Source organism: Microtus oregoni, unplaced genomic scaffold (genome assembly GCF_018167655.1).
Source record: "Microtus oregoni isolate MIOR12 unplaced genomic scaffold, Mior012 000011F_ref0000422, whole genome shotgun sequence".
NCBI lineage: Eukaryota > Metazoa > Chordata > Mammalia > Rodentia > Cricetidae > Microtus > Microtus oregoni.
In genome coordinates this window covers 13726364-13751073 of record NW_024543070.1, presented here as the reverse complement: position 1 = coordinate 13751073, position 24710 = coordinate 13726364, and the positions used below count along the sequence as shown (strand labels likewise).

The 24710-nt window shown below is 40.7% G+C and overlaps 1 protein-coding gene across 1 annotated transcript in view; it reads left to right on the top strand.

The window, feature by feature from the left end:
• Positions 1-22864, top strand: part of LOC121453703 (BTB/POZ domain-containing protein KCTD16) — a 265481-nt gene extending 242617 nt beyond the window's left edge. Inside the window, exon 3 of the mRNA XM_041660636.1 lies at positions 18800-22864. Coding sequence (XP_041516570.1) covers positions 18800-19251 — 452 coding nt within the window. The 3' untranslated portion in view covers positions 19252-22864. The remainder of the gene's footprint in view (positions 1-18799) is intronic.
• The last annotated feature ends 1846 nt before the right edge of the window (positions 22865-24710 follow it).

The window sequence follows — 24710 nt, the reverse complement described above, 5'->3', positions numbered from 1 at the left end:
GTAGGCAAAACTATAGAGAACTTGGGAATTTAGAAAAAATTGCATAGCTTGATGGTACCAGATTGTGGCTGGTATAGCAGAACTGTACTCTGTGTAACATAAGCATCATAGTTGAAGCCTTCACTATACCCAGAAATCTAAGCCAGTGATCCTCCTCCATGTGGAGTAGACAGAAGAATTATCACCTTACAGATGAAATATACTAAGATGATCCCAGATCCACTGAAGTGGTGTTTTATTGGTTGCTTATATCTTGTGTGTCAGGAAGCCTAGAGATGAATTCTGGAGTTCTGTCTACTTTCTCTTTTTCCTGTAGCAATGGAATGTTGTCACCCACATTCAGGATATTCAGAGTAGACCTTTCCTCAGTCAAAGCTTTCTACAGAAACCTTTACAGACATGACCAGATAAATGTCTCAAGAAATTTTAAATAGTCAGGTTGACAGTGAAGATTAGCTACAAAATGTCTATCCCTTTTCAACCTGACACAAAAATACATCATTTTAAAACATAGTTTGTCCTTATAGACTTATGGACATTTCAAAATACAAAATGCACTTAGTTCATTTCCAAAGGTTCCTAAAATCATAACAGTTTTAACATTGTTTAAAAGCTCCAAATCTAAAATCTCTTCTGAGACTCAAGGGAATATGTTAATTCCCAACTTCTGGGGGAAAGTTGCATATTGTCAATGTACAATGGCACAGTTCAAGGATTTCCATTCTAAAAGAGAGGAACATAGGCAAAGTGTAGTGGGAGGCCGCTTGTTGGATTCCTGCTGACCGGCTAGCTTAGGCCCGAAAAAAATCACACAAAAACCATATTATTTAAATCACTGCTTGGCCCGTTATCTCTAGCTTCTTCTTGGCTAACTCTTACATATTAATTTAACCCATTTCTATTAATCTGTATATCACCACAAGGTCATGATTTACCAGCAAAGTTCCAGCACGTCTATCTCCAGCGGCATCTCCATGGCATCTCTCTGACTCTGCCTTTCTTTTTTCTAGCATTCAGCCTAGCTTTCCCTGCCTACCTAAGATTTGCCTTGCTATAGGTCCAAAGCAGTTTTTTTTTATTCATTAATGGTAATCACAGCACACAGAGGGGACTCCCACTTCAGCAAAGCAAAGAATGATTAGGCCAAAAAAAAGTATTGAAACCATTCAGGACAAAAGTCTAATTTTGGTGTGCCATAATCTTCCTCTGGGGCTCTTAGTTGCATCATCTGGTTCCTATAGGTTTGGGGAACCCATAGCAGCCCCCTTTCTCAGTTTCATGACAACATACCAACAAAAACAATTTAAAGGAAGGAAGATTTTGTTTTCTCACACTGTGAGTGTATACAACGTCCACCATGGTAAAGAAAGTGTAGTAGCAGAAGCACAAGATGGCTCCAATGAGGTCATAGATGAAGATGAATACTGGCGTCATGTTAGTTTTCTCTTCTTCTTCCTTTCTTCTGTAGTCTAGGACCCTATTCCAGTAAGATGACACTCCCCAACATTCAAGGTGGCTGTTCTTTCTCCATTCAAATATCTCTAAAAATCTTGCAGATATACCTATGGATGCATCTAATAGGTGATTACAAGTCCAATCAAGTTGATAGTGAAAATTAATCATCAGGCGGGGAGACTGATTCTATGTGAAATTCCCATTCTCTTCTGTGGGAAGATGGAATATGTAATAGTAATACCTCAGTGGAGTGACTATTGTAAGAAGTACCAATAAGTACAAATATTCTTATTTGCCTACAAAGGTGAGCAAACTGAAGTCCCGGGGCACATCCCCCAAGTGCTCAGGAGCAGAAGTAGAATACTTTCTGGCTTTTGCTTGAACTTGTAGCTAATAGCCTTTCTTAGGTTCTGCTGCTTGAGTTGTTACACCTGTTGCACACCATATGAGAATTTATGGTGTTGAATCTTTTGCTATGCCAAGAATTCTGGTATAGGGGCTGCTTTTTTATGATTAAGGAGACTCCATCCCAGATCTTTTTAATCTAGTTACTCTCGTGTGTGTGTGTGTGTGTGTGTGTGTGTGTGTGTGTGTATGTAATGGAGGAGGAGGAGGAAGGGAAAGAGCATCACAGGAGAGCAAAAGTTTGGAGAAGGGAAGGAGAGGAGAGCAGAGTGAAAACAAATCCCTTAGACCCCAGTCGAACTTTCTTTACTATTGGCCTGCTAATTCTGCTTTAAAGGCAAGGCTGTAATGGGCATCTGTTAGGAATGCTGTGCTTTGAATAAAAACTTTATGGACACAACGAGGAAGGGAAATAAAGCTGAACATACTGAAACGCTCTGTGTTTGCCTCCTGTTCTTAAGATCTCATCAGGGCACAGAACTGCATATCTTCCTGCATTTCAATGTGTTTGCAGCTATTTTCTCTTTCCCCACGGTAGGGAACACACAGTCAGGTATGGAGATGTGACAGGGATGATGGAAATGAGAAAGTGAAGGCGGCACATGGGAAGGCAGTAATTAGCCAGAATGCATATTTATCATAGTCTGTCATTGTTTACAAACAACGTAATGACGCCTGATTGTAGAACTAAACTCCAGGCTCTGGTTTGCAAAGTCAATCAAACAACCCCAGCAGGTGCAGATCAGCAGCAGGACAAAAGAAGTCAGAGCTCTGTATGAAGGAATGGGAGACAGTGCGATGCCTTCTGTTAAAAACAGATATTGGAGGTTGGAGTTGATGCTCAAGGGTGCAATGTTTGCCTAGCATGTGAAGGATCTAGGTCCCAATCCCAGAATGATGAAATAAATATATTATCATAATGACCAATCTATAAACCTCTCTTTCCTCATACGTATAATCCATAGTTATAGTTAAGACCCAGGAGAAGTTTGCAATAAACAAAACTGAATCATACAACTCCCCTGGCAAGGCCATCCTTCTGTTGCCCTGGTTTCAAACATGCCCACTGATTGCAGCTGCTGACTGCAGCTGCTGAGGCCCGATAGTGATTTCCCTCCTGTGTCCCCACGTTGACCTCATCTTCCAGCATTTTCCTCTTTTGATCACTTCAAGTCACACAGGCCATCCTTCCCTTCCTTGTACAGGTTTAGCTCTTTTATATCTGCCATTCCTTTGGTTTCTACATAATCTTCATACGTTGCTTCCTTTGGACATTTGATTTTGCCTCTAGTGCTCCTTTCTCTGGAGATGAGAATCTAACTATGGTAACCATTCACCACCTTGCCTCATTCCAACTCATTGTGGCACTGCATTATCTATTTTTCCCACAGCCCTCAATATGACCTGAAACTTTATAATTCATTATTTTTACTAAAACACGAATGCCCCATGGTCAACTATGCCTCTACTGCCAACAGAGCATCTTTAAGAAATCAGTTGCTCATGAGTTGAGTGAGTGAGTGTGAGAATTAAAGCACGGAGTTCTATAATCTATCGAATGGCACGTAAGTGAGTTTCCATCTGGTTAGTAGGGACCCTCTCAAATATTTGCTGATGTCAAATGAGTGTGGTTTGCAGACATTCTTTCTTACATTTAAACTTAACACTGATCATCTAATGAAAGACAAGATAGCCTCAGGGCAGGGTTAAATAAGTTTGCATAAATTCCCCAAGTAATCCTTTATTCAATTTTCCGAAGTTTTCTGTTTTGTACCATGCAGTGTTATTCACACATATGAACACATGCACATAACAAGAAAGGATGCCTAGAAATTCCAAGAGACTCATAGGAGTCATGTTTATAGCATCCTGGGACAATATTTATATCTTGGATATTCTATTAGTCCCCCAATTTGCAAACTGAACTGATTATCTTCATCTCCTACCACTCCCCCAGCCTCTTCTTCCATGGTGCCTGCTTCAGAGAACAAGAGTAGCAGCTACTAGCTGCGAGATGGAGGCACTCCTGGGAACCTCCTTTATTCATCCCTCCTCTCGTCCACATCTGTAACTTCTGCCTTCTCGGTAGCTCTGAAATTAGGCAGCGGCTCTATTTTTAGAAACAATAGCCGGTGCTATCACTTCCTCTCATCTGGGCCATTTTGGCAGCCTCCTAACTTGTCTGCAGCTCTTATATCCTTTCTTTCAGCCGTCTATACATCTCCCATTTGAAACACGTTTGTAATCTGATCACTTTAATAGCCTCTTAGACCTCCCTAAGATCCGTTTTATCTCCCTAATATGATCTGTTTTCTATCTCTACCTGCCGCTCACTTTTGCCACGCCATCTTAATTTGCCAGACACCTGTGAAGTCCTCCCCGACCAGCAAAGTCTTTTTTCCCATACCCACTATTGAGGACTATTTTCATTATCTCGCATAGTATTCAATGGTCTGTCTCCTTACCGTTTCTTTACTCTTTAACCCTAGCTAACACCAAATGTTCTTCCTTCCAGAAGATTGCTGGAACTCCCCCTACTCCTTAAAGATATGTCGAGCACCCGTACTCACGTGCTATAGTCTTCAGAATTTCCTTTTCCTTTACCAGAAATTCTACTTCCGATTCTATCATATGTTTCAAATTCTTCTTGGAAAGCCACTGCTTGCATGATTGTGAACAGTTCCTCATAGGGTGGAGAATTTGAACCCCCCCATCTCCCATGGTGGCACTCTTCTGGAAGGTTATAGAGCTTTTAGACTTGGGGTCTGCTTTGGGAAAAATAGGGTACTGGGTTGTAGTGACATGGTTAGAGGATTATAACCAGAGAACAGAGGTCTCTGCCTCCCGGTACACTGTTGAGATGTGAGCAAGCTGCCTCACCCTCCTGCTGCCATAGAAACTGGTTTTGTTGTGATGGACACTGCTAGGCTTTCTGCCATGAAACTGAGTTAAAACATTCTCCCCTAAGTTGTTCATGGCAGGTATTTTGCCCCAGCGGTGAGAAAAGTAGCCAATACACTGACCTACCATTTCTTATCTTTTGTGGCTTTCTCTGCTTTCCCCTCTTGCTGCTATCTCCTTGTTTGTTTCTTTTGCTGTCTCACATTTGATTCCTCGGTCTTCCTTCTGGTAAAAGTATTTACATATGCAAGGGCAGCATCGAGCTCCTGTCTCTTGTAGACCCAGAGCTGCACAAATGTAGGTCAGTTTTATCATCACACAATGCTCTCTCGTTGGCCCTCTTGACTTTTATAGGGATCCTCTTGTGTCAGCCTCCTGAATTTTGGGCTGGCAGATATGTACCACCACGCTTAACAATATGTTCTGTTGTCCCTGGATTTTCATTATTGCCTCTCTTCTTTGTTCTTTTTCTCTTTATATATAAGTTTTTGATCCCCGTCACTTTGGGCCATGGTATCTAGTTGTCTAAATTGCCTGTTTCATTAACTTTATTTATTTATTTATTTTCATTAACTTTAGATTTAGAAATCTGATCAAAATATTTCCTGGTTCTGGAGACTTTAAAAAAATTATTTTTCTTTATGTGTATGTGTGTCTCCCCCCATGTGTACCTAGGTGCCAGGACAGGACTGGATGAAGAGCTGGAGTTAGAAGCAGCTGTGACAATCTGTTGTGGGCGCTGGGGCCCACATTCTTTAGAGAAGCAGAAAGAACTCTCACTTGCTGTGATGTCTCTCCAGGCCCAACTTTGAAGTTTTAAATTAAACCCAAACTCCTTCTTTCAATAAGTGTTATTATTTTAGAGTCATCATGAGGTGATGAGAGAGAAAAATGAATTCTCTGACTGGAAAATGATAGGATAATAAGTCCAGTCACCAAGACAGCCCTCCATTCCTTTGGAATTCCTGTTTTGTTCCTTTTCTTTCCTTTTTTTTGTCTCTTTCCCATGAATTTCTTATATATTAATAACCAAGAGTCTGTTACTAAGTGTTTAATAGTTAATGCAGAGAAAAAAAGTATTTAATAAATAGACATCAAAATGTAGAAAGACCTCAAATGTTTATCAATATAATCACTGCAGAGGAATACTAATTGATATCAAATAATATAGACAGAACTCAAATATCTCTCAATCTTATTGTGTCAGTTTATTTCTTTTCTATCCCCTCCAGTCTGAAGATTATCAGTGCTGATTAATTTAGCTGTATTCTTCAGCTGCATTTGCCCATAGGACACATCTGTCAAGCTACTTGAAAGACCTTTTTAAGTAAATTAACCATGGAAGTCATGGTTGCTCACTTTTCTTGAATCATGGGTAAATGGGCAATCTCAAGACTTTATGTGTGCATTTTGTGCAGTTATGGAATTTCTCAGTAGCCGACATCTCACTTTTAAATATTTAACAATGAGCTGACAGAACCATGTACAACTTATGAATTCCTTCAAGTGTTCTCCTTGTTCTTGACATCCCAGTCCAAAATGGCAGTCATTGTTCTGGAGAGCCAAGAAAGAGCATTTCTGCAGAAACTAGTCTGTGTGCATATTTATGTTTCTCTACATATTGTCAGTGTATGCAAAGTGTAACAGTGTTTTTTAAGACAGCCAATGATAAGGGTACTAAATGGAGACTATGATTAGGTAATAAGAAAATGGATTTTGGGTGGCCTGAATATTAGAAGAATGCTTGAAGAAACAGGGGATTAAATGAATGGTTATCTTCAGTGAAATTTCTATTTAAATACTTATATTGAAGTTGATATTCGCCTTTCTATAGTTGACATATGAAGTAATCAATTGCTTTATAGATTTTTTGATAGTCATTGAGAATACCCTAGGTGCTTTTATTGTACAGTGGATGAATCTTATCATTAAGTTTTTCTACTCCTTCAGCTAAACAGTTCTGTCTCTCACATTCCCAAGTAAAGATATTACCAGTCATCAATGTGAGCTGAGGTCTAGTCTTGTTTTTCTGGTTGAAAGCCCAGTGGCTGGGAACTGGGAAGACGGCTTATTAGGTAAAGTGCTGATCGTTCAGCATGAAGACTTGAGCTCAGTTCTGCTTTAGTAAGGGTTTTTAACACTGATTGTTGTTGGAATTTCTTCTCAGGTCTTCCAGGCTCCAAATAATGCCATTGAGACTTACTAACTACAAAAGCTTGGCCTTAGCTTAGACTTGTCCCATTAGCTCTTATAATGTAAATTAACATAGCTTTTTACCTCTTTCCAATTCTGTAGTCTGACTCCCCCATCTCTCTATTTCTCTGGTGCTTCTACTCTCTTCCTCCCTGAATTCTTATCTCTGCCCAGAAGTCCCCCCTATTTTCTCCTGACTAGCTATTGACCATTCAGATCTTTATTAAACCAATCAGGTGCCTTAGGCAGGCAAGGTAAAGCAGTGATACATCTTCATACAGTGTGATAAAATATCCTACAACTTGTGATAAAGGCCACGACCAAAAGTGACTTGAGGAGGAAAGGGTTTACTTCAGCTTATCCCTCTCTGATCATATTCTGTCACTGAGGGTAGTCCAGGTAGGAACTAAAGGTAGAAACCTAGAGGGAGTCACTGATGGAGAGTCCAGGAAGGAATGCTGCTTACTAGGTTGCTCCTTGTGGCTTGCTTGGCCTTTCTTATGGCACCCAGAACCATCAGTCCAAGGGTAGCACAATCTCTATTAAGATGGCCTTTCCACCATCAATTATCAGTCAAGAAAACATCCCTTAATCCAAGGGGAGGTGCTTTGTCTTACCACAACTTGATATGCCCTGCTTGGTTCATACCCATGGGAGGCCTACCCCTTTCGGAATAGAAATAGAGGAGAGGATGGAGGATAGCCGGGAAGTAGTAGGATTGAGAATGGGAGGAGAGAAGGGAGGGGAAAATGCAATCAGAATATAAATTAAATTAATAAATTAAATTAAAGACATAAAATAGATAAAAATTAAAAAGGAAAAAAGAAATAAAGAAAATGTCTGATATACTTGGCCACAGGCCTACTTAATGGGGACATTTTTTTTCTTAACTGAAGTTCCATCTTCTCAACTAGCTGTAACTCATGTCAAACTGATATAAAACTAGCCAGTGCAAATCTCCAGCACAAGGAGAAATGCCAGCTGTGGTGGCAGAATTGTAACTGCAGCACTGGGGAGGCCGAGGCAGTCAGATTGCTATAGCCGGCTGGCTAGTCAGCCTAGCGAAATTAGCACTGAGACCTAAGTCCCAGTGAGACATCTTGTCTAATAAAAAGGATTTACAGACTTTGTGTGTATCCACAAAAATGCCTAAAATAAACAAAGCCCAAGAAACAGGACAGTTGGCATGACTCTAAGAAGATCCTGGGACAAAAGGGCCTGATTCTGCATGCTAGTTCCATTATGCAACCGCCTTGGGTTTCTGCTTACCCTTCTTGTGCCTCAGTTTGCCTTTCTGCAAAAAGTGAAAGATAGCTAAGGATTTTTCCTAGGGATGCTGCAGATCTCAAATGAACTTCTGTGAGAAAACTGCATGAGACAGCACATGGCAAGTCGTAAACATTCCGATTAATGTTCTCTATTATTAAGACAGGATATTAATATAGGCTGTGGCTGCAGAGAGAAACTTTTGCTTAGCTCTGCCTTTATTCCATTTTGAATTCCTAATTAAAAGAATAGCAATTAATTACCATCCAATTAGGAAGGATACAGGTTAAGGCAGAGCTTGTTAAATTCTACAAGGCTTTCTCTTCTTTTATCATCTGTAGACAGACTGGTGAAATGAGGTGTTCTTCCCATTTGGTGAAAAGTAAAAGGGCAGCTCAATTTCCTTTGCCTCTGCTCACTGGGTTTCTTTTAAGTTTATCATTATGAAGGAAAGAGTGTACCCAATAAGCTCTTGTCCAAACGGCAGCATTTCTCTGGAGCAAGGCAAGCCAGTCTCAGCCTTGTCTCTTACTGGCTTTGTGAGCTGTGGACCACTTAGTCCAGCTTTATCAAATCTGGTTACCTCATCAATAAGTATGGACATTTATTTCAGAACAGCGAGAAGATTTTACCCCTGGGGGACATTAAGTGGCACCCCGAGAGTCAATTGCTTTGACCGAGCAGAGATTTTCCAGGTGAAGTTTATGGTAGTACCCTCTTGCCTCTCAGCCTGTAGTGCAGAGGGCAGACTCGTCAAGAAGCTAGGCAGAACACATGCTAAGGTGAAAACTCCCTGCTGTGTGTCAGTGTAGCATCACAATGGACACGTGATAGGTGCCTGTAGTTCAGCAATTCAGTGTGGAATTTTTAAAATTCCCATTACCCATTACTGTCTGTTTCTAGGCTCTCCTCTCTGCAGCCTGGGAATTGTGATTAAACTATTCACCCCAGATTTCTGAGAATTATTCTTCTGTCAAGAATACATACCATTCAGAAAAGGCCTTTTAATGTTCCTAATGGGAGAATCCAGACAGAATGGCAGACTGTTGTTACCTGGAAAAGGCAGGTCCTAACCAGCTACCTACTTAACCCTGAGCCGGAAAAGCACTGTAGTCCCCTCTTTTCTGCACAGGCTGGAGCATTCAGTGAGATGCTGCCTGATGCAGGGCACCATGGGGCTCAGTATCTCCACAGTCTATAAGCTGTAACAATGTAGGCCAAAGTCATCATCCCATAGTCCTCTCCTCTCCTCTCCTTCTCCTCCCTCCCATCCCTTCCTCATGCCTCCTCTCTCCTCTCCTCTCTTTCCCTCCCCTCCTCCCCCACTTCTCTCCATCACATTTGTGGTCCATGCAATAATCCTCTTTTTCCAAATTACTTTGTCATGCACATTTACCTTCGCTGTCAGGAAGAACAATTTCTTCTGGAGAGTATTTTTACTCTCATTCATTCCTTCGTTCTTTTTTTCTATCCCAGACGATAGACTATTTATTTAGAAAATCCCCTCCATTTGGATTTGACCTTTTGTCCCCAGGGTATATCATCTCAGAGGTATCACTGATACTGTCCCAAGCATGGTCCTACACAGAACTCTGCCCTCATACCCTCTCCAGGCCCTGAACTGGCTCCTTCAGTGCTCTTTACGTCCCATCTTCCTGGGATTCTGACTCTATGCTGTTGCTGTGGTCACTTGGACTCTGAATCTCCTCCTTGCTGGACATCTCATGAGAGTGTCTTCTGCTCTCAGGGTTTTCTGCTGAACACTGACTTCCTTCAGCATGGTGCATGGCTCACACATGCTTGGAGACAGATCTTTTTCCTCTGTGTTGCTCAGATCCACAGATTCTCTGGCTCTTGAATACTTGTTCTAGCATAGGCTGACTCTTTTTGAGCCATGAGAAAGAAACCTAAGTTTGGGTGTTCATTTGCCCACACACATTCTCCCTCTTAAGAAGATACCAAATCCTGCTTGGTTATTTAATATTTATTAAACAGTATTGGTAAATATTATATCTTTATTATGTCACAAAGAGCTTTTTCATTAACTGATGAAGTGTGTACTTCAAACACCACTGATCATTCCCACAGCAGCTGAGAGAATACATGGAGAGGAATGTGTCCACCCCACACTTCAACAAGAGGACCGACATGCCTTATCCTTAAGTTACTTCTGTGCCAATATTTTGGAGTGAGAGAGCTTAAATCTCTTACACAAATATTAGAACAAAATTCCTTAGAAAATGGAGATTCAAGTTGTTCTATGTTTATTATGCTTTAGAGGTGTTCTTGAAGACAGAATATTTAGGATGATTATACTAGCCAGTAAATGTTTTAACCATTGCAGGCTGGTGTGTGTGTGTGTGTGTGTGTGTGTGTGTGTGTGTGTGTGTATGACATTGGAGCATATTTTCACCAAAACCCCACAGAGGCTATGAAATTTCTAAAAAAAGATCTTGGTTGAACTCTTGCTACTTCTCAAGCTTGTAATTTTAGATTGGGCTAATTTATCTTTAAGCTGCATTAATTCGTCTTCATGAAAAGCAAAGAAAAATGGCATCACTTACTGGATTGGTATGAGAACTGACACATATGGGGGTCCTTCATCAATTGTATTATTTTATATTTTTATTATTATGCAAATTTTTGACTGGGGGGGGGTAGCTGTGACCTTGTTCACAACTATAGTTCCTTTGCAAAAGAGATGGTGACATAGATTTAGTTTGTTGCTCTAAATGCTATTTACATTTGTTAGGGATAATGTGATAAACAAGATACCACCCAGAGAAGAAACAAGTCATTCTCAAGACAGCTATGCAAGAATAATAGTTCTCACCTTCTGCATCATTAGCACTGGGAATGTGTGTGTGTGTGTGTGTGTGTGTGTGTGTGTGTGTGTTCAGATGATGAAATGGAGAGTTAATAGATGTTAAGTGTGCTTACATGTGTTTGATATTGTATTCAAGAATTCTGTTATAAGCCTCAGAAAATTAACTCTTACTAGGTTTAGCAGAAAGAGAATTTCCAGGCCTTAAGATTATAAATCTGGCCCTGAGGCCAAATTGAGACTCTGCTGAATGATGGGATGTTTCTCTCTATTTCTCAGCTTTTCCTCTCTCCCTTGGCTCACTGTTCCATGAATGTCTTCCCCAGCTGGTGTGAAAGATGGCTATTGGACTCACATGTCCCAGTTTGGCAACCTCCCACAAAATACAGCATTTATGACCCATATGTTCTAGCAGAAAAGTCCCAGTGAGGGCTCAGATCCACCTAGCTTGAGTCGCACTTAAGGCTTTGTCATCCACGGTGGTCATAAGGTTAGGGAACTCTACTCACACCCAGGCCATATATCCTCCCTTTGTGGTCTAGATATTGATTAAGACATGGGATGGGTCATGGGAAACTTGTTCCAGTTTACAAAAAGATTGAAGAAAAGGACAAAGGTGAATCTTTAGGATGAATGGAAGAAGGCAGGAAAGGGGTTAGTAGGGGGTCACAGAACTTGGACTTTGGGGGACAGAATCATTAAGTATGACCTTAGCTAAATAAAAGAAAGGGGGCAATGGGCTAAGGTTAACATGAAATAAAATGAAGGAGAAAACAATTAAAGAGCTGAAAGTCCTGGAAAAGTGGAATAATCGTGTTATCACCAGGTGCTTAAACGAACAAGACACTGAACCAGGGAGTCAGGATTCGGGATTACCAGCTTTATTCAAATCACTGCATTGCTCTCAAACCTAATAGATTCAACACTTGAAATGGGAAAGTTAGGTAAATATGAAGCATAGATAGAATAGCTAGGAAAGCTGATTTCTATGTTAGTTCTATAATAATGCAAGGTCCTTTACATTAACAAACCATTATGACTAATTTATATACACATTCCTACACAAAATAAGGGACTTTGAACTTTTTGGATAGGCCATAAAATTTGATGGCCATCAAGTCAGCCTATTTTTATCAAGGTTACATCAGATGTATCCTGATAGTATCTCTTCTAAAGACCTTTATGAGTCAGAGGTCTTTTAGTTATTTGTGAAAGATTTTCTGTCTTTCTCTCTCTAAGTGTCTTTCTCTATTTATTGTTTTTCTCTACTCACCCCCTTCCTCCCCTCTCTTCTTCTACCCTTTCCAGTGACTTCCATGTTCCCAATTTACTTAGGAGATCTTGTCTTTCTCTTCTTCCTATGTAGATCCATGTGTGTCTCTCTTAGGGTCCCCTTTGTTGTCTAGGTTCTCTGGGGTTGTGGACTGTAGGCTAGCGTTTCTTTGCTTTATGTCTAAAAGCCACTTATGAGTGAGTACATATTATATTTGTCTTTCTGGGACTGGGTTACCTCATTCTATATGGTTTTTTTTTTATTTTTTTAGATCCATCTATTTGCCTGCAAATTTCAAGATATCATTATTTTCACCACTGTGTAGTACTCCATTATGTAAATGTATCACATTTTATCAATTCTTTGATTGAGGGGAATCTAGGTTGTTTGTAGGTTCTAGCTAATATGAATACTGCTGCTATGAACATAGTTGAGTACAATACACCGAGCATGCACCCTCATAGCCTGACCTGTGTATATTAGTGTGGTGTAGAATTCAGAAGGACATCGTGTGAAAAAGAACCATTAAATCAATAATTTTGTAAGAATACACATATACACTGTACACATACAACACACACACACACACACACACACACACAGAGAGAGAGAGAGAGAGAGAGAGAGAGAGAGAGAGAGAGAGACTTCTGCATACACAATGTTAAAGTATAAAAGCCAGGGGCAGAGTTTAGGATGAGTTTAAATTGTGCTGGAGAAGAGAAAGGTAAACCCATTCTGTGAAGTTATATTTCAGCATTTGTGTTTGTGCTGATATGAGCAAGTTAAGCAGGTGTAGAAGAGTGTGTGTTGCCAGCAAGGCGAGAACAAATTGAAAACTCTGAAGTGTAAAACGGGGCAGAGGGCAGGAGCTGAAGTGAGATGATGGCTTTCTTTTACTGCCATGTGAAATCCATTCCAGCTGCCCGAGAGGGCTGTCTCTTATCCATTGTCTTCCCTCAGAGCATCCGTGTGCTCTTATGAAGGCACCGTCTCTTTTCCAAAGCCGCCCTCTCTGAGATGCTCTGTGATGTCAGGACGAGGACTCAGGATTACCATACCGACTCACCAGTCACACGAGGACACTCTTCACATACACAGTTGTCTATTTCTTGGATTTTGTCAGGAGGGGATGTTGCAGGAAGGTGTGAGCCATGTAGCTGAGAAGGACTGGCTTGCTTCAGGCTGCATCTGCTTGACTTTGCCCCAGAGCCATTGGCTCTAGTTCTCCCTCCATCATGACCCACAGAGGTAGACTCCTTCAGGTACCGTCACCAGAAGAGTGGCAGGCTTTCCTCAGGCATCTGTACCCTCCTCCACCGGACTTATTCTAAGCTGTTTAGGCTTTAGCGTTTGTGTATTCTTCTGTACATCTTTGCAGACAGCAGCTATAGCTCCACTGACCGTCTCTTCAGTGTTACTTTTCTCTTTCTAATGTCTGCTTATTCACCGTTTATCGAATTCTCCCTGTTGGACAATCTTGGAGTATCTGCCTTCCTGACTAATGTGTGGATGCCTTAATTATCCTTTCTTGTTCATATACACCACCTCTTAAATTGAGGTTCCAGCCAGGCCTACCCAACACTACATGCCCTCGAGTGAAGGCAAGGTCTGCCAGAAGCAAGAAATGATGATTGTCAAGCTTAAGGACTCTTTTTGTCCAGGAGTTTTCACAGCCTGCCTATCCCTAATCTCCACCATTCAATGTATCTTCAAAGGTTATCAGAATTAGGAAAACATCAATTTGCTCATTATCGACTTTTCAGCTGTGAGACCAAGAGTGTCTTTTAGCAGCCTTGATAAATTAAATCTGACCACCTCTCTCCCAGACTGCGAGGCTCCGACACCATTGATGGAGAAGCCGTGGGAGGACCAGCTCTCACAGCCGCTTCTGTAATGAAGTGCATTGTACTCACGGCCATTAGCAGGTGGAGAATTTGAAGTACGGGTAGATTACAGAGACGCCTCCTTTAAAAATGCATAAGCACTTTGTGAGTTTGCTAAGTCATGCCTCACTCAGCTGGCCTTGAATTTTTCATGGAGGAGGCATCTCTCATAGGCTTTCCTCTCCTACTTATTACCATTAAGGCTCTGTGAAGCTGGGGCACCTCAGTCATACCATCTGCCTGATTGGTTCTTGATGTGGCAGAGATGTAAACTATTGAAAGATTTGGATGTATATTTGGAAAGCTGATTTTCTCATTTTCCTTGCATTTAATTTAAAACACAAAGTTCTCCCTGTCCTGCATTTTCAAGTGAATTTGTATTCTGGACGACTCACCTACATGTTAACTTTTAAGCACTACACTGGAAGACTCCATCCTTCCAGAACTATATCTGGTCACACAGTACCTGCCATATACTCTTTGTGCTTGTCATTAGTATCCCTTTCAATGCCAAGTCAGGCATTACCAGATACTCAGCATTTTTCTACTGTGTCCAGCTGTGGCTACAGTGTCCTTTCTAATGAGACACTTAGGCCATCAATAAATATTGATTGTACAGTACATTTGTAGCAGAATCATCATTATATCAGTTAAATTTCTATTTGGGATGTTTATGGAGATTGAGGTCTGACTTGCAGTATTAACCAATATATTTGAATGAATGGAGTATATCCGAAATTGTCACAGAAGCCCTCAAACTCAGAAATGAGTTCTAGAACAAAGCAAAGTGGCATTGCAGAACTTTAGGTCCAGCAATTAATTAATAATTCTTCACAGGGCAATGGGTTTTCTTCTCTTTCACATACCCTTAAGTGAGGCTTTTCTCTGGAAGAGATGATTTTCTCCCCATATCCGACTCATCAGTTCTAACCTGCTTCCTTGCTAAATTCAAAGATTCCAACCAGTGCTGAAACCTCACAGATTAGAAGTGAGCACTGGTGTATTTGTGATTCTGCTCCTCTCCATTATCGGGAAGATCCTAGAATACTTTCTGCTGCAGAGTTGACTTTGCATGGGTCTTTCATGGTTTCTTAACATTTGTGAGCATGCCTCAGAGGGACCGCAAGGGCAAGGGGCCTTGTGCTTGCAGCCCCTTCTGCTGAGTCTCAGTCCTCTTCTCCAGTTACATTCTTGGGAGGAGAGTGGTTGGACACAGTGCTTCCAAGAAAAAGGTAGTGGACTTCTCTGTTCTACATGACTATTTTCAAATTTCATACTGGCTCTGTTTGGATTGTATTAATCCCATCTGCTTCCTTGATTTCAAAACAGTATAAAGACTTCAGGAGCCATTTTATAAATTGGCTTGCCAAAGTGGTAAAATATTCAAATGTTCTTGCGAGATATAAATGTGTTCGTAGTGACAAGCTACATTAAAATTAAGTTGTTCAATTTCCTTGTAAGAGTGATAGTACCCGGACTGAATGGAAGGTAATAATTCTATGTGCCTGGAAGCTGGAGAACCCAGATGGCACTGAAATGCAGGATTGTCCTTGCAGCTTTGGGAAACAAGCTTCAGCAGTGCCAGGTCCCTCGCGTGCCATGCACTGCAAGGGTGCACATGAATGCACAGGGATTGACCACATATGGGTTTGGGTGCTGCTTAAGAAGATTCAGATTTCCTTTGGAACTTGGTGACTGGGGGGACTTCCCTGGGGAAGACAATTTCTGGGCAGGAACATATGGTTTCTATTGACTCAGTGGGGTTGCTTGTTCAAGTGTTTTGTTACCTTGTTTTATGGTAATAGACAAGTATGTTCCAAATAATGTGTGTGTGTATGTGTGTGTGCTCCCTGCCTCTTTCCTGTATTTCCCTTCCTTATCCTCCTATTCCTTTCTTTCCTCTTCTTTTTCTCAATGCTAAATTTAATTTCTAACATTCTCCAGTGAACCAGGTTAGATAAACTCTGCTCTGAAGTGATTACTTTTATTTAGTCCAATTCAATGGAATTACCCCACTGTGAGTTGTATTAGTGAAGAATAACTCCAGTGTCCAGCAGCTGAGGCAGCTTCTGCCCACGAGACCTGAGAACTGTTGTCCTCAGTTCCCTGGCAGACGGAAAGCCCTCGATATTGCAAGTATTTCTAAGCACAAGCAGTTTTGCTGTCACGCAGAAGGTATTTATTTGTAATAACTGAGAATGGCTATGGCATTGCTGCTATTATGATTCCTTTTGGCTAATTGGATTGCTGCATTTAATTTAATAGCTATATAAGCACAATGATTACTCAGTCATATGTTAGAAAGTGAATGGACTGCATGAGTGTGTAAAAGTTAGGGATTCTGGGGCTGTGATTTAGAGAAAAATATTTTTATTTCCTCTCAAAAAAAAAGTCTACTTGTCATGTGCGAAAATCATTTATACATGTGAAATATAGACATTACGTAGGAAGTCAAGGGATGACTCTTTTTTCATAGGTTCATTTCTTGGACCATATTAGAAATGGCAATGAATGAGATTTTTGAGAATGATAACTATTGTTTATTAGAATAAGTCATAGAAAAATCAAAACTGGATTTAAAAAATCGTAGAAAATATTTCATTACCTTTCTACTATATTAATAATCTATAATGTATTATACATAAGAATAAGGAAATTGGTCTTCCTTCATATTTTTATGGCATCAGTGAAATTGGTGAATTGAAATGCCCAGCTATACCAGGCTTTCTCTTTTGGACCACCAGCCAGCTCCCAAATCACGACATAGAGACTTCTTATTTGTTATGAAAGCTTGGTTTAGGATAGGCTCATTTCTGGGTAGTTCTTTTAACTTAAATTAACCTGTTTCTCTTTATCTATTTTGCCTTGGGGTGTATTTTCTTTCCTTTGTATATCTTATCTTCACTATTTCTCTGGCTGGCTAGTTGGTGGCTGCCTGACTTCTCGCCCTGGGCATGTCCCTCTCTTTCCCCCTCGTTCTTTTCCCTTCTCTCCTTCTCCTGAGGCTAGAGCCTTGATTCTTCCTCCTATTTAGTCTCTCTCCCTGCCAGTGCCTTCTATCCCTCTCTCTGCCTAACTAGTGGCAGTTCAGCTCTTTATTAGATCAATCAGGTGCCTTAGGCAGGCAAGGTGAAACAGATCCAACACATCTTTACATAATTAAACACACATCCTTTCATCTGTAAACAAATGCAGCATGAATAATTATAACACACCTTTACACAGTTTAAGTAATATTCTGCAGTATAACCAAATGTAACACATCTTTGTCTAGTTAAAGTAATATTCCAAAGCACCCAGCCTGTAATAAATAATCAGTGAATAGAATGACTCCAGGAGCCTTGGGGCTACTCGGAGACTGGAAGGCTAGCCACTATAACTTAGGCTTGAGAAAGTTCTTTTGTGCCATGATTGGGGATTTTTCAAAGTTTATGGAGCCACCAACTGTGTATCTGAAAAATTGCTCTGCCTCCAAGCTGTTGAACTTACTTTTAAGAGTCAACACTCAGGGGATAGAGACAGACGCTCTCATATTGGTTTAAACTAAGAATAAAATTTATGGATCATACAACATGTCTACTGACAAGACTAACTTCAGGCACGGCTTGATCCAGCTACTTTGAAGTTCTTTGATAAGATGCTTTGTATTATTGAGTTTCTTTGCTATACCCTGCGTGATTGCTTAGACCTACAACAATGAACTTTTCACCATGTCTATGTTGGGAAGATAGTGATTTAGAAGCTGCTGGGACAGCTTCAGTTACTTACAGCTACAGTTGTACCTGTGACGAGGCAAACATTTTTAAGAGAGATGTACAGGGATGTCAGAGAAATTCACACTTGAACAGTAGTCTGAGAAGCAAGAATTTTACAGACAGAAGATTTGTTTAAGGAAGCAGTTAATTGGCTTGGTTGTAACACTTGGGACATCTGTATTCAAATCCCAGCTCTTCCACGAGCTATTCAAATCATGACACATCTCTTAAGCTGTCTGGGTCTTAGTGTTTCCACGCATGTAACTGCTAAGTGGAGCTCTTCTGTTCCTAGGATGATGGAAAACCAATGAGATGCTGGGGCTGGCCAGAGCCCTCGTCACTAGCCGATGCATTTCCCCTCATATGGATAGCCTCTTACTGCATCCTGGCTGCTACAGGTGGAGCTTTAGCTGAGGGTTCAATGCTACCCACGGTAAAATTGGCACACATTTTCTGAGATTACTGTATGCCACCTACTCCATTCTGTTTGTCTCATCTAAGCCATCCCCAAGACTGCAGCTACTAAGAAAGTTATTATCCTGGTTTTACGGCTGGTAGAACTGAAGCCTTAAGAATTTGAATCTGTCAGGTACCCGGGACTGATAAATTCCTGGGTATGTCTACCTAGGGCTCTTGAGTGCACTGTTGGTGCACTTCAGCATGTATTATAGTAGATTCACAGTCTTCTATTAGTAATTGATGTCCCTTTGATGACTTAGTTTCTGGATGATGCTATTGTATTATATTGTATTGTATACCTGTATTCTCTGAACACTAACGTGTTCGTCTTCTGCATCACCCTGAGTTTCTGGCACTCATTTGTGGGTCTGTGTTTCCCTTCCAGGTGAGCCTTCCAGGTGGTCCTCCTCTCATTGTGATTGCTGCTGCAAGAATGGTAAGGGAGACAAAGGGGAGAGCGGCACCTCCTGCAATGACCTCTCCACTTCCAGCTGCGACAGCCAGTCAGAGGCCAGCTCTCCCCAGGAGACGGTGATCTGCGGTCCTGTAACGCGCCAGAGCAACATCCAGACCCTGGACAGGCCCATTAAGAAGGGCCCCGTGCAGCTGATCCAGCAGTCAGAGATGAGGCGAAAAAGTGACCTGCTCAGGACTCTGACGTCAGGCTCCAGGGAGTCGAACATAAGCAGCAAAAAGAAAGCTGCGAAGGAAAAGCTCTCCATCGAAGAAGAGCTGGAGAAGTGCATCCAGGATTTCCTGAAGATAAAGATTCCAGATCGCTTCCCTGAGAGAAAACATCCTTGGCAGTCTGAACTTTTACGGAAGTATCATCTATAGGGGAGGACTGGGGGTAGTCGCCACTCTGAAATCAATCTCCCCAAAGGAGCACATATGTTAAAGGAAAAGTATCAACTAACGATCCACATTTGTTAGAACACAATAGTCCGTTGATGTACTACTGCCTACTTTAACTAGCTCACCTTAATGTGTAAATCCACAGGGTAGATTCCTTTTCAGACGTGGAACCAGAAGCGAGCTCCTGTGTTGTCCTTTGTCTTTTATTAACTTGATCCCATGTGCTGGGAATCTTCCCTACAGTGAAAGCTGTAGCTGAGTAGCTCACAGGCTTTGGGGCTCATGTACCCCAAACCGGATTTTTTATGTTTGTTTTCCTCTCATATTCTGCCTCCTTCCTTTGGCTAAGGATGGGGAAAGAGTCAAGATTTTTATTATTTTTTCTTCGCTTTTGTTGATGGGGTGAAGGGAGAATGGTGGATTTGTGTGATTTTTCACTTAGATCTCCACGTGCCAGTTTCTATTGACTCCGTATGCATGAGCACTTGTGCACCACAAGCACAATCTATGTCTGTATATATGCACAATGGATGCACACGACCCAGGGCCTGGACAGCCAAGGACTGACATCCTGCTTCCAGATGCCCCCACAAGAGCATTCAGACAAAGGAACCTCTGCCTCTTCATTAAGACCCTCCTGGGTAGATTTCCCAGCCTCCCTTCACAATGCTTTCTAACGCTGATTAGCCCCCCCCCATCATCAATAAATTCTCTTTCTTATTTTGAAATACATACCCCCAGGCTCCTGTGCACTGCTGTGCTCTTTCCCCACGTTAGGAGACAGTGGGATGAGCTAGTGGAACACTGTGTGTGTTTAACCAACAAGCAGATATTCACATCCACAAACATAGCTTTGAGATGCACTCAGCCTTCTCCATTCTTAATTGACAATCCCCATTCTCCACCTGACGCGGAGTTCTAACTTGCCCACATATTATTGATGAGGCCTTTTGTTCAGGCAAGTTCTTTGCATCCCTATGAGTTGTGAAGCTAGGAACAACACCCAATAATTAAAGATGCATCCAGCCTTCGGTTTGCTTGCTTTAGAGGATCTGTACCCCCACATGCTTCTTAATTTCTCATATGAACTTTAAACTACCCCTGTACATTATTGCTTGCTTGTAGACAGGCTTGGTTGCCTTTGGGACCCTAGGGTTTGGCTGTGGCCACACTATGGTTTAGTCATACCATTTCTGTCATGTCTGTAAGGACCCACGTGGGTGGCTGGAACACAAAAGTAATGAATTTGACTTTTTAAGCTTTTTTAAAAAATATATTCCTGACCTGTATAGATACAGTCCAAAAGAAATTGTTAACAATGTCTACCCACATGCCTCTTGTCTTCTATTAATCTTCCAATAGTTCTTTTGTTCACTTGTGCTAAATGAATGTCCAAAGACAACTTTTAATTTTCAGCATTTATCACACATCTTAGTGGTAACTGAAAAATGATTTGTCACTATAATGTGCCAAGCATTCCTAATTTTTTGGTGTGTGTGTGTGTGTGTGTGTGTGTGTACGTATGCGTGTGTGCGTGCTCACATGTGTGTAGTTAGCACAAGTAATAAAGACAACCAGATAGTGTCTATGGAAGAAAAAATATCTAATGACCAGTTTCTTTGTTTTAAGAAAACTTTTTAAAAGGTACAACTATTATTTAAATATTTCCTCATTGATTTATTGATGTCTGTTAGTATATGGTTGTCTTTCTGAATTTTTTGTAATTCTTGACTACACAGGTGGGTAATAGGATAAGGCAATGTTTTCTTGTCCTGATGCTTCAGATAAAGTTTAAAATTTTATTTAAGTGAAAAAGAAAGTTTCCTTGGGGTGCTGAATTGCCAGGAAAATTATCATTTCTGAAAGTATTGTTTTGTGTATTAATATTTTAGCAGATAGTTCATAGATAGCTTTGTGTGTGAACCCTACTAATGCATCTTCATTGTCTCTGTCTTTTGATGGTAAATCAAAGATACCATCACAGTAACTATGGAAGATACTGGGAAGCATTATGGATTTTAATGGGTCAGAAGAATCTGGATGTGAATTGTGGACCGGATGATCATTGACTCACTGAAAGGGCTGTCAGAGAATCTGAGGTTTGAATAAACTGGCCAAAGTCCTTTCTCTTAAATTTGAGCACTTAATCATAATGGTGTCAAGAAAGAGAGGCACTCAAGAACTGGGCTGGCCATCAACCCACAGATACTGCTACAATCTTCACAGAAGAAATGAAACGTCTTACCCACAGTCTTAGAGCAACTGCAGGCTATACTATTAAGGCATTTTTTTTTTTCTTCACGGGTACTGTTTGTGCCCACAGTGAACAAGCTTAGTGGTAGAGATCTGTTGAAAAACAGCATATCACTTTCATTTGGGGCTCCCTGTAATGTGACACCTGCCCCATGGTAAAATGTTTAAACAGAAAAGACAAAAAAGCCTGACATCCACTTGTGAGGGTATGGATATGTTCAGAAATCTAGCCCAAGTCAGTAGAAGACTTTGAGGAGGCGCCAAGAACATAAAGTCTTAGGTTCCCATGGCAAGGAGATATTCCGTGTACTCCTTACAGTCTTCAACACACTGGAAAGGATCTCTGGCTAAGTGAGCCCTGAGATTAAGCACTATGCTATCCCTGGCTTCAGAGTACTAAGTACAATTATGGACAGAGCAATATATGTACAGTTCAGTTCTTGAATGTGGATTTTGACAGGAGCTGTCCATTGTTGCTATGAAGAAATGAATATCACTGGATGGTCAAATGAACTTGCCATGTATAGAGACTTAGTTTGGGATGCTGTCTCTGAAATCCTATAAGGTTAAATCCAATAAATTTGGGCAGATCATTCCCTAAATGGATATGAGTCTCCTGAAGTCAGGGATATATTTATAAAGTCCTCCTACCTACTATTAAGAAGGGAACAAAAATACAAATAACAGAAGGAAAGGAAAACACAAATGTTAACATACTATAATGACCTCTTCTGTGGTTTTGTTTGCTTGTTTTGAGACAGTGTTTCTCTGTAGCTTTGGAGCCTGTCCCGGAACTAGCTCTTGTAGACCAGGCAGGCCTCAAACTCACAGAACTCCACCTGCCTCTGCCCCCTGAGTGCTGGAATTAAAGGCATAGTTCACTACTGCCCGCTCAGAAAAAAATGCAGTGATGTATAGTTATGAGTGATCCTGTGAAGTGGCTTCCAAACTACGCTGTGTTGTATCCCTTTGCACATAAGCACAGCTACCCTGCTGGAAAAGCATGCATGCTAAGCTTCTAGAAGGGAGGAGGAGTGCAATGACAAACATGCCCCATAGTGGAATGCCTATTCCAGCTGACTCATTTTGGAGCAATGCTTGATTAAAAGAGGGACCACATGGAACTTCCCATGTATCCATTGTCCTTGTTTGATTCAGAAGCATCCTTTCCCACAGATGGCAGGTGTCTGTTTATTATTCAATTGCTTAGCCACCCCTACTTATGATTTGGGGCTGTGTTTGCTTCTCCAGACCCTCCAACCCTTTGAATATCTTTTTTTCTCCTAAGCATAACATTTTCCTAGGAGGAAAAGAAATGGCAGATACAGCATTTTGAAAAATTGCTCCAGTACAGTTCCTACAAAGGAAGTCAAATTTTGACTCTTAACTTTTTTTTTCTTTTTTGGCTGTCAATCTTCCAATTTGGTGTAGAGTAGAATAGACTAACCCAGAAGAGCCAAGTCTTGGTGTTTCTACCACTGGATACACTGTCACACAATTTGAGTAATGTTGGCCTTATGTTTGGTCTTTGCTAGAATTAATAAGACATTTTCTGTGAACTTATAGGATGAATTCTTTGTCATCTCTACTTGACATAACAATTTTCTAAGGAAAAATGAAGGGAATTATTTTCCCCCTGGTGACTCTGTGGCAGATAAATGTTTTTGCCAATTTGCATGCTGAGTTATAGGTTTTAGCATGGGCCATTTCTCTCTTTAATGTCTTGGTACTGTTGGCATCTTACGGTCTTGATGGCCCACTGTTCCAATTTATTTATTTTCTTTTAGAGTGTCAAAAGAACACACTAGAGAAAGAATCAGCGTGAACAGTGTGTATTTGGGATTACAATGGAGTTAGGTATCAGTGGTAAGGGACTATATAATGATGGACATCTGCGAAGAAATTAGAAGAAATGGAATATGATGGATTGAGTTTTATTTATATTGCCTTCATCATTCTAGCTCAAGAAAAAATGATTATTGTACCCTATCCTTGTGGAAAGAAGAGTCTTCAACTTCAATAGCCACAGATTTGTGATGTATTTGCTTTGAAATTTCTGTTCTTCTCATTTTGCGAAGGACATTGGAAAGGGGATTTTCCCCGAGTGACCACTGTTGCAATTTTTTTCTTTTTCTTTCTTTTTTGTGGCTCAGTAATCATCACACATTAAAACCCATTATGGCACTTTCTGAAGAGCAGATCCCCTTATGTGGACTTCGGAGTCAGCCTCATAAAACTTGAAGCAGGGCCAGGGAAGCTGAATTTTGAGCTAGTATGTTTAATAATTTTGATGGTCCAAGGGCCCCACTTTAAGAAATTGCTATTGAGGAACTAAGGCAGTCAACATGTGATTTAAAGCACATGCCATTCACTGTCACAGAAAATAAAAAGCATGTTTTAGGACTAGGCCACTAGTATTTTTTCCAAATCCATTTATATCATTTCATCTGCCTTTCAACCAAAGTCTTCTTCCCATGGTTCTATGTTTGTGCCTTTCCTTGAGTTGGAAGCCTCTGTCATCACAGCTTTGTCTCTTGGTAGATGGGCCTCCACTCCTCAGTCAGAAAGTCTGTATCATTATAGCTTTAACCCAGGTGAATGGGGAACATCTCTAAGAAAAGTGTATTTTATTAATACCCAACAGCAAATGAAATTAATGACTTTTTTGGGTCAGTTCATTTTATTACTCAGTTTGTATCAAAGGAGCCAGAAAATAATTCATAATTTAATGATTATGCTGCCCCAAAGATGGTTCCGTTGGTGAAATATATAGATAATACCAAAGCAATGTGGAATAATCAGTGAATTCAGTTGTTTTATCAGTACAATCCTAAACCACTGAATCGCTTGCTTTGTCCAGTTTGACTCAAGCAAGATATGATGCCCATGGATAATGGAGATGTTGAACCATAACATTAACCAAAAATGTAAAACAAAACTTTGTATATAAGAGTAAGCATATGAGAAAGGACAGAAGGAATTAAAAATGGTGACAACCCAACTGTAAGGACACAAAAGAAATGAAGTGCTAAAATTTTTTTTTAGTCTTTCTACCAGAAAAGATTGTTAAACCAGAGTCTCTCTCTCCCCTGTCTCTGTCTGTTTCTGTCTCTGTCTCCCTCTCTCTCATACACACATACACACATACACCACAAAGGTCAGAAGGTTACAGTGACTCACCAAGCTGA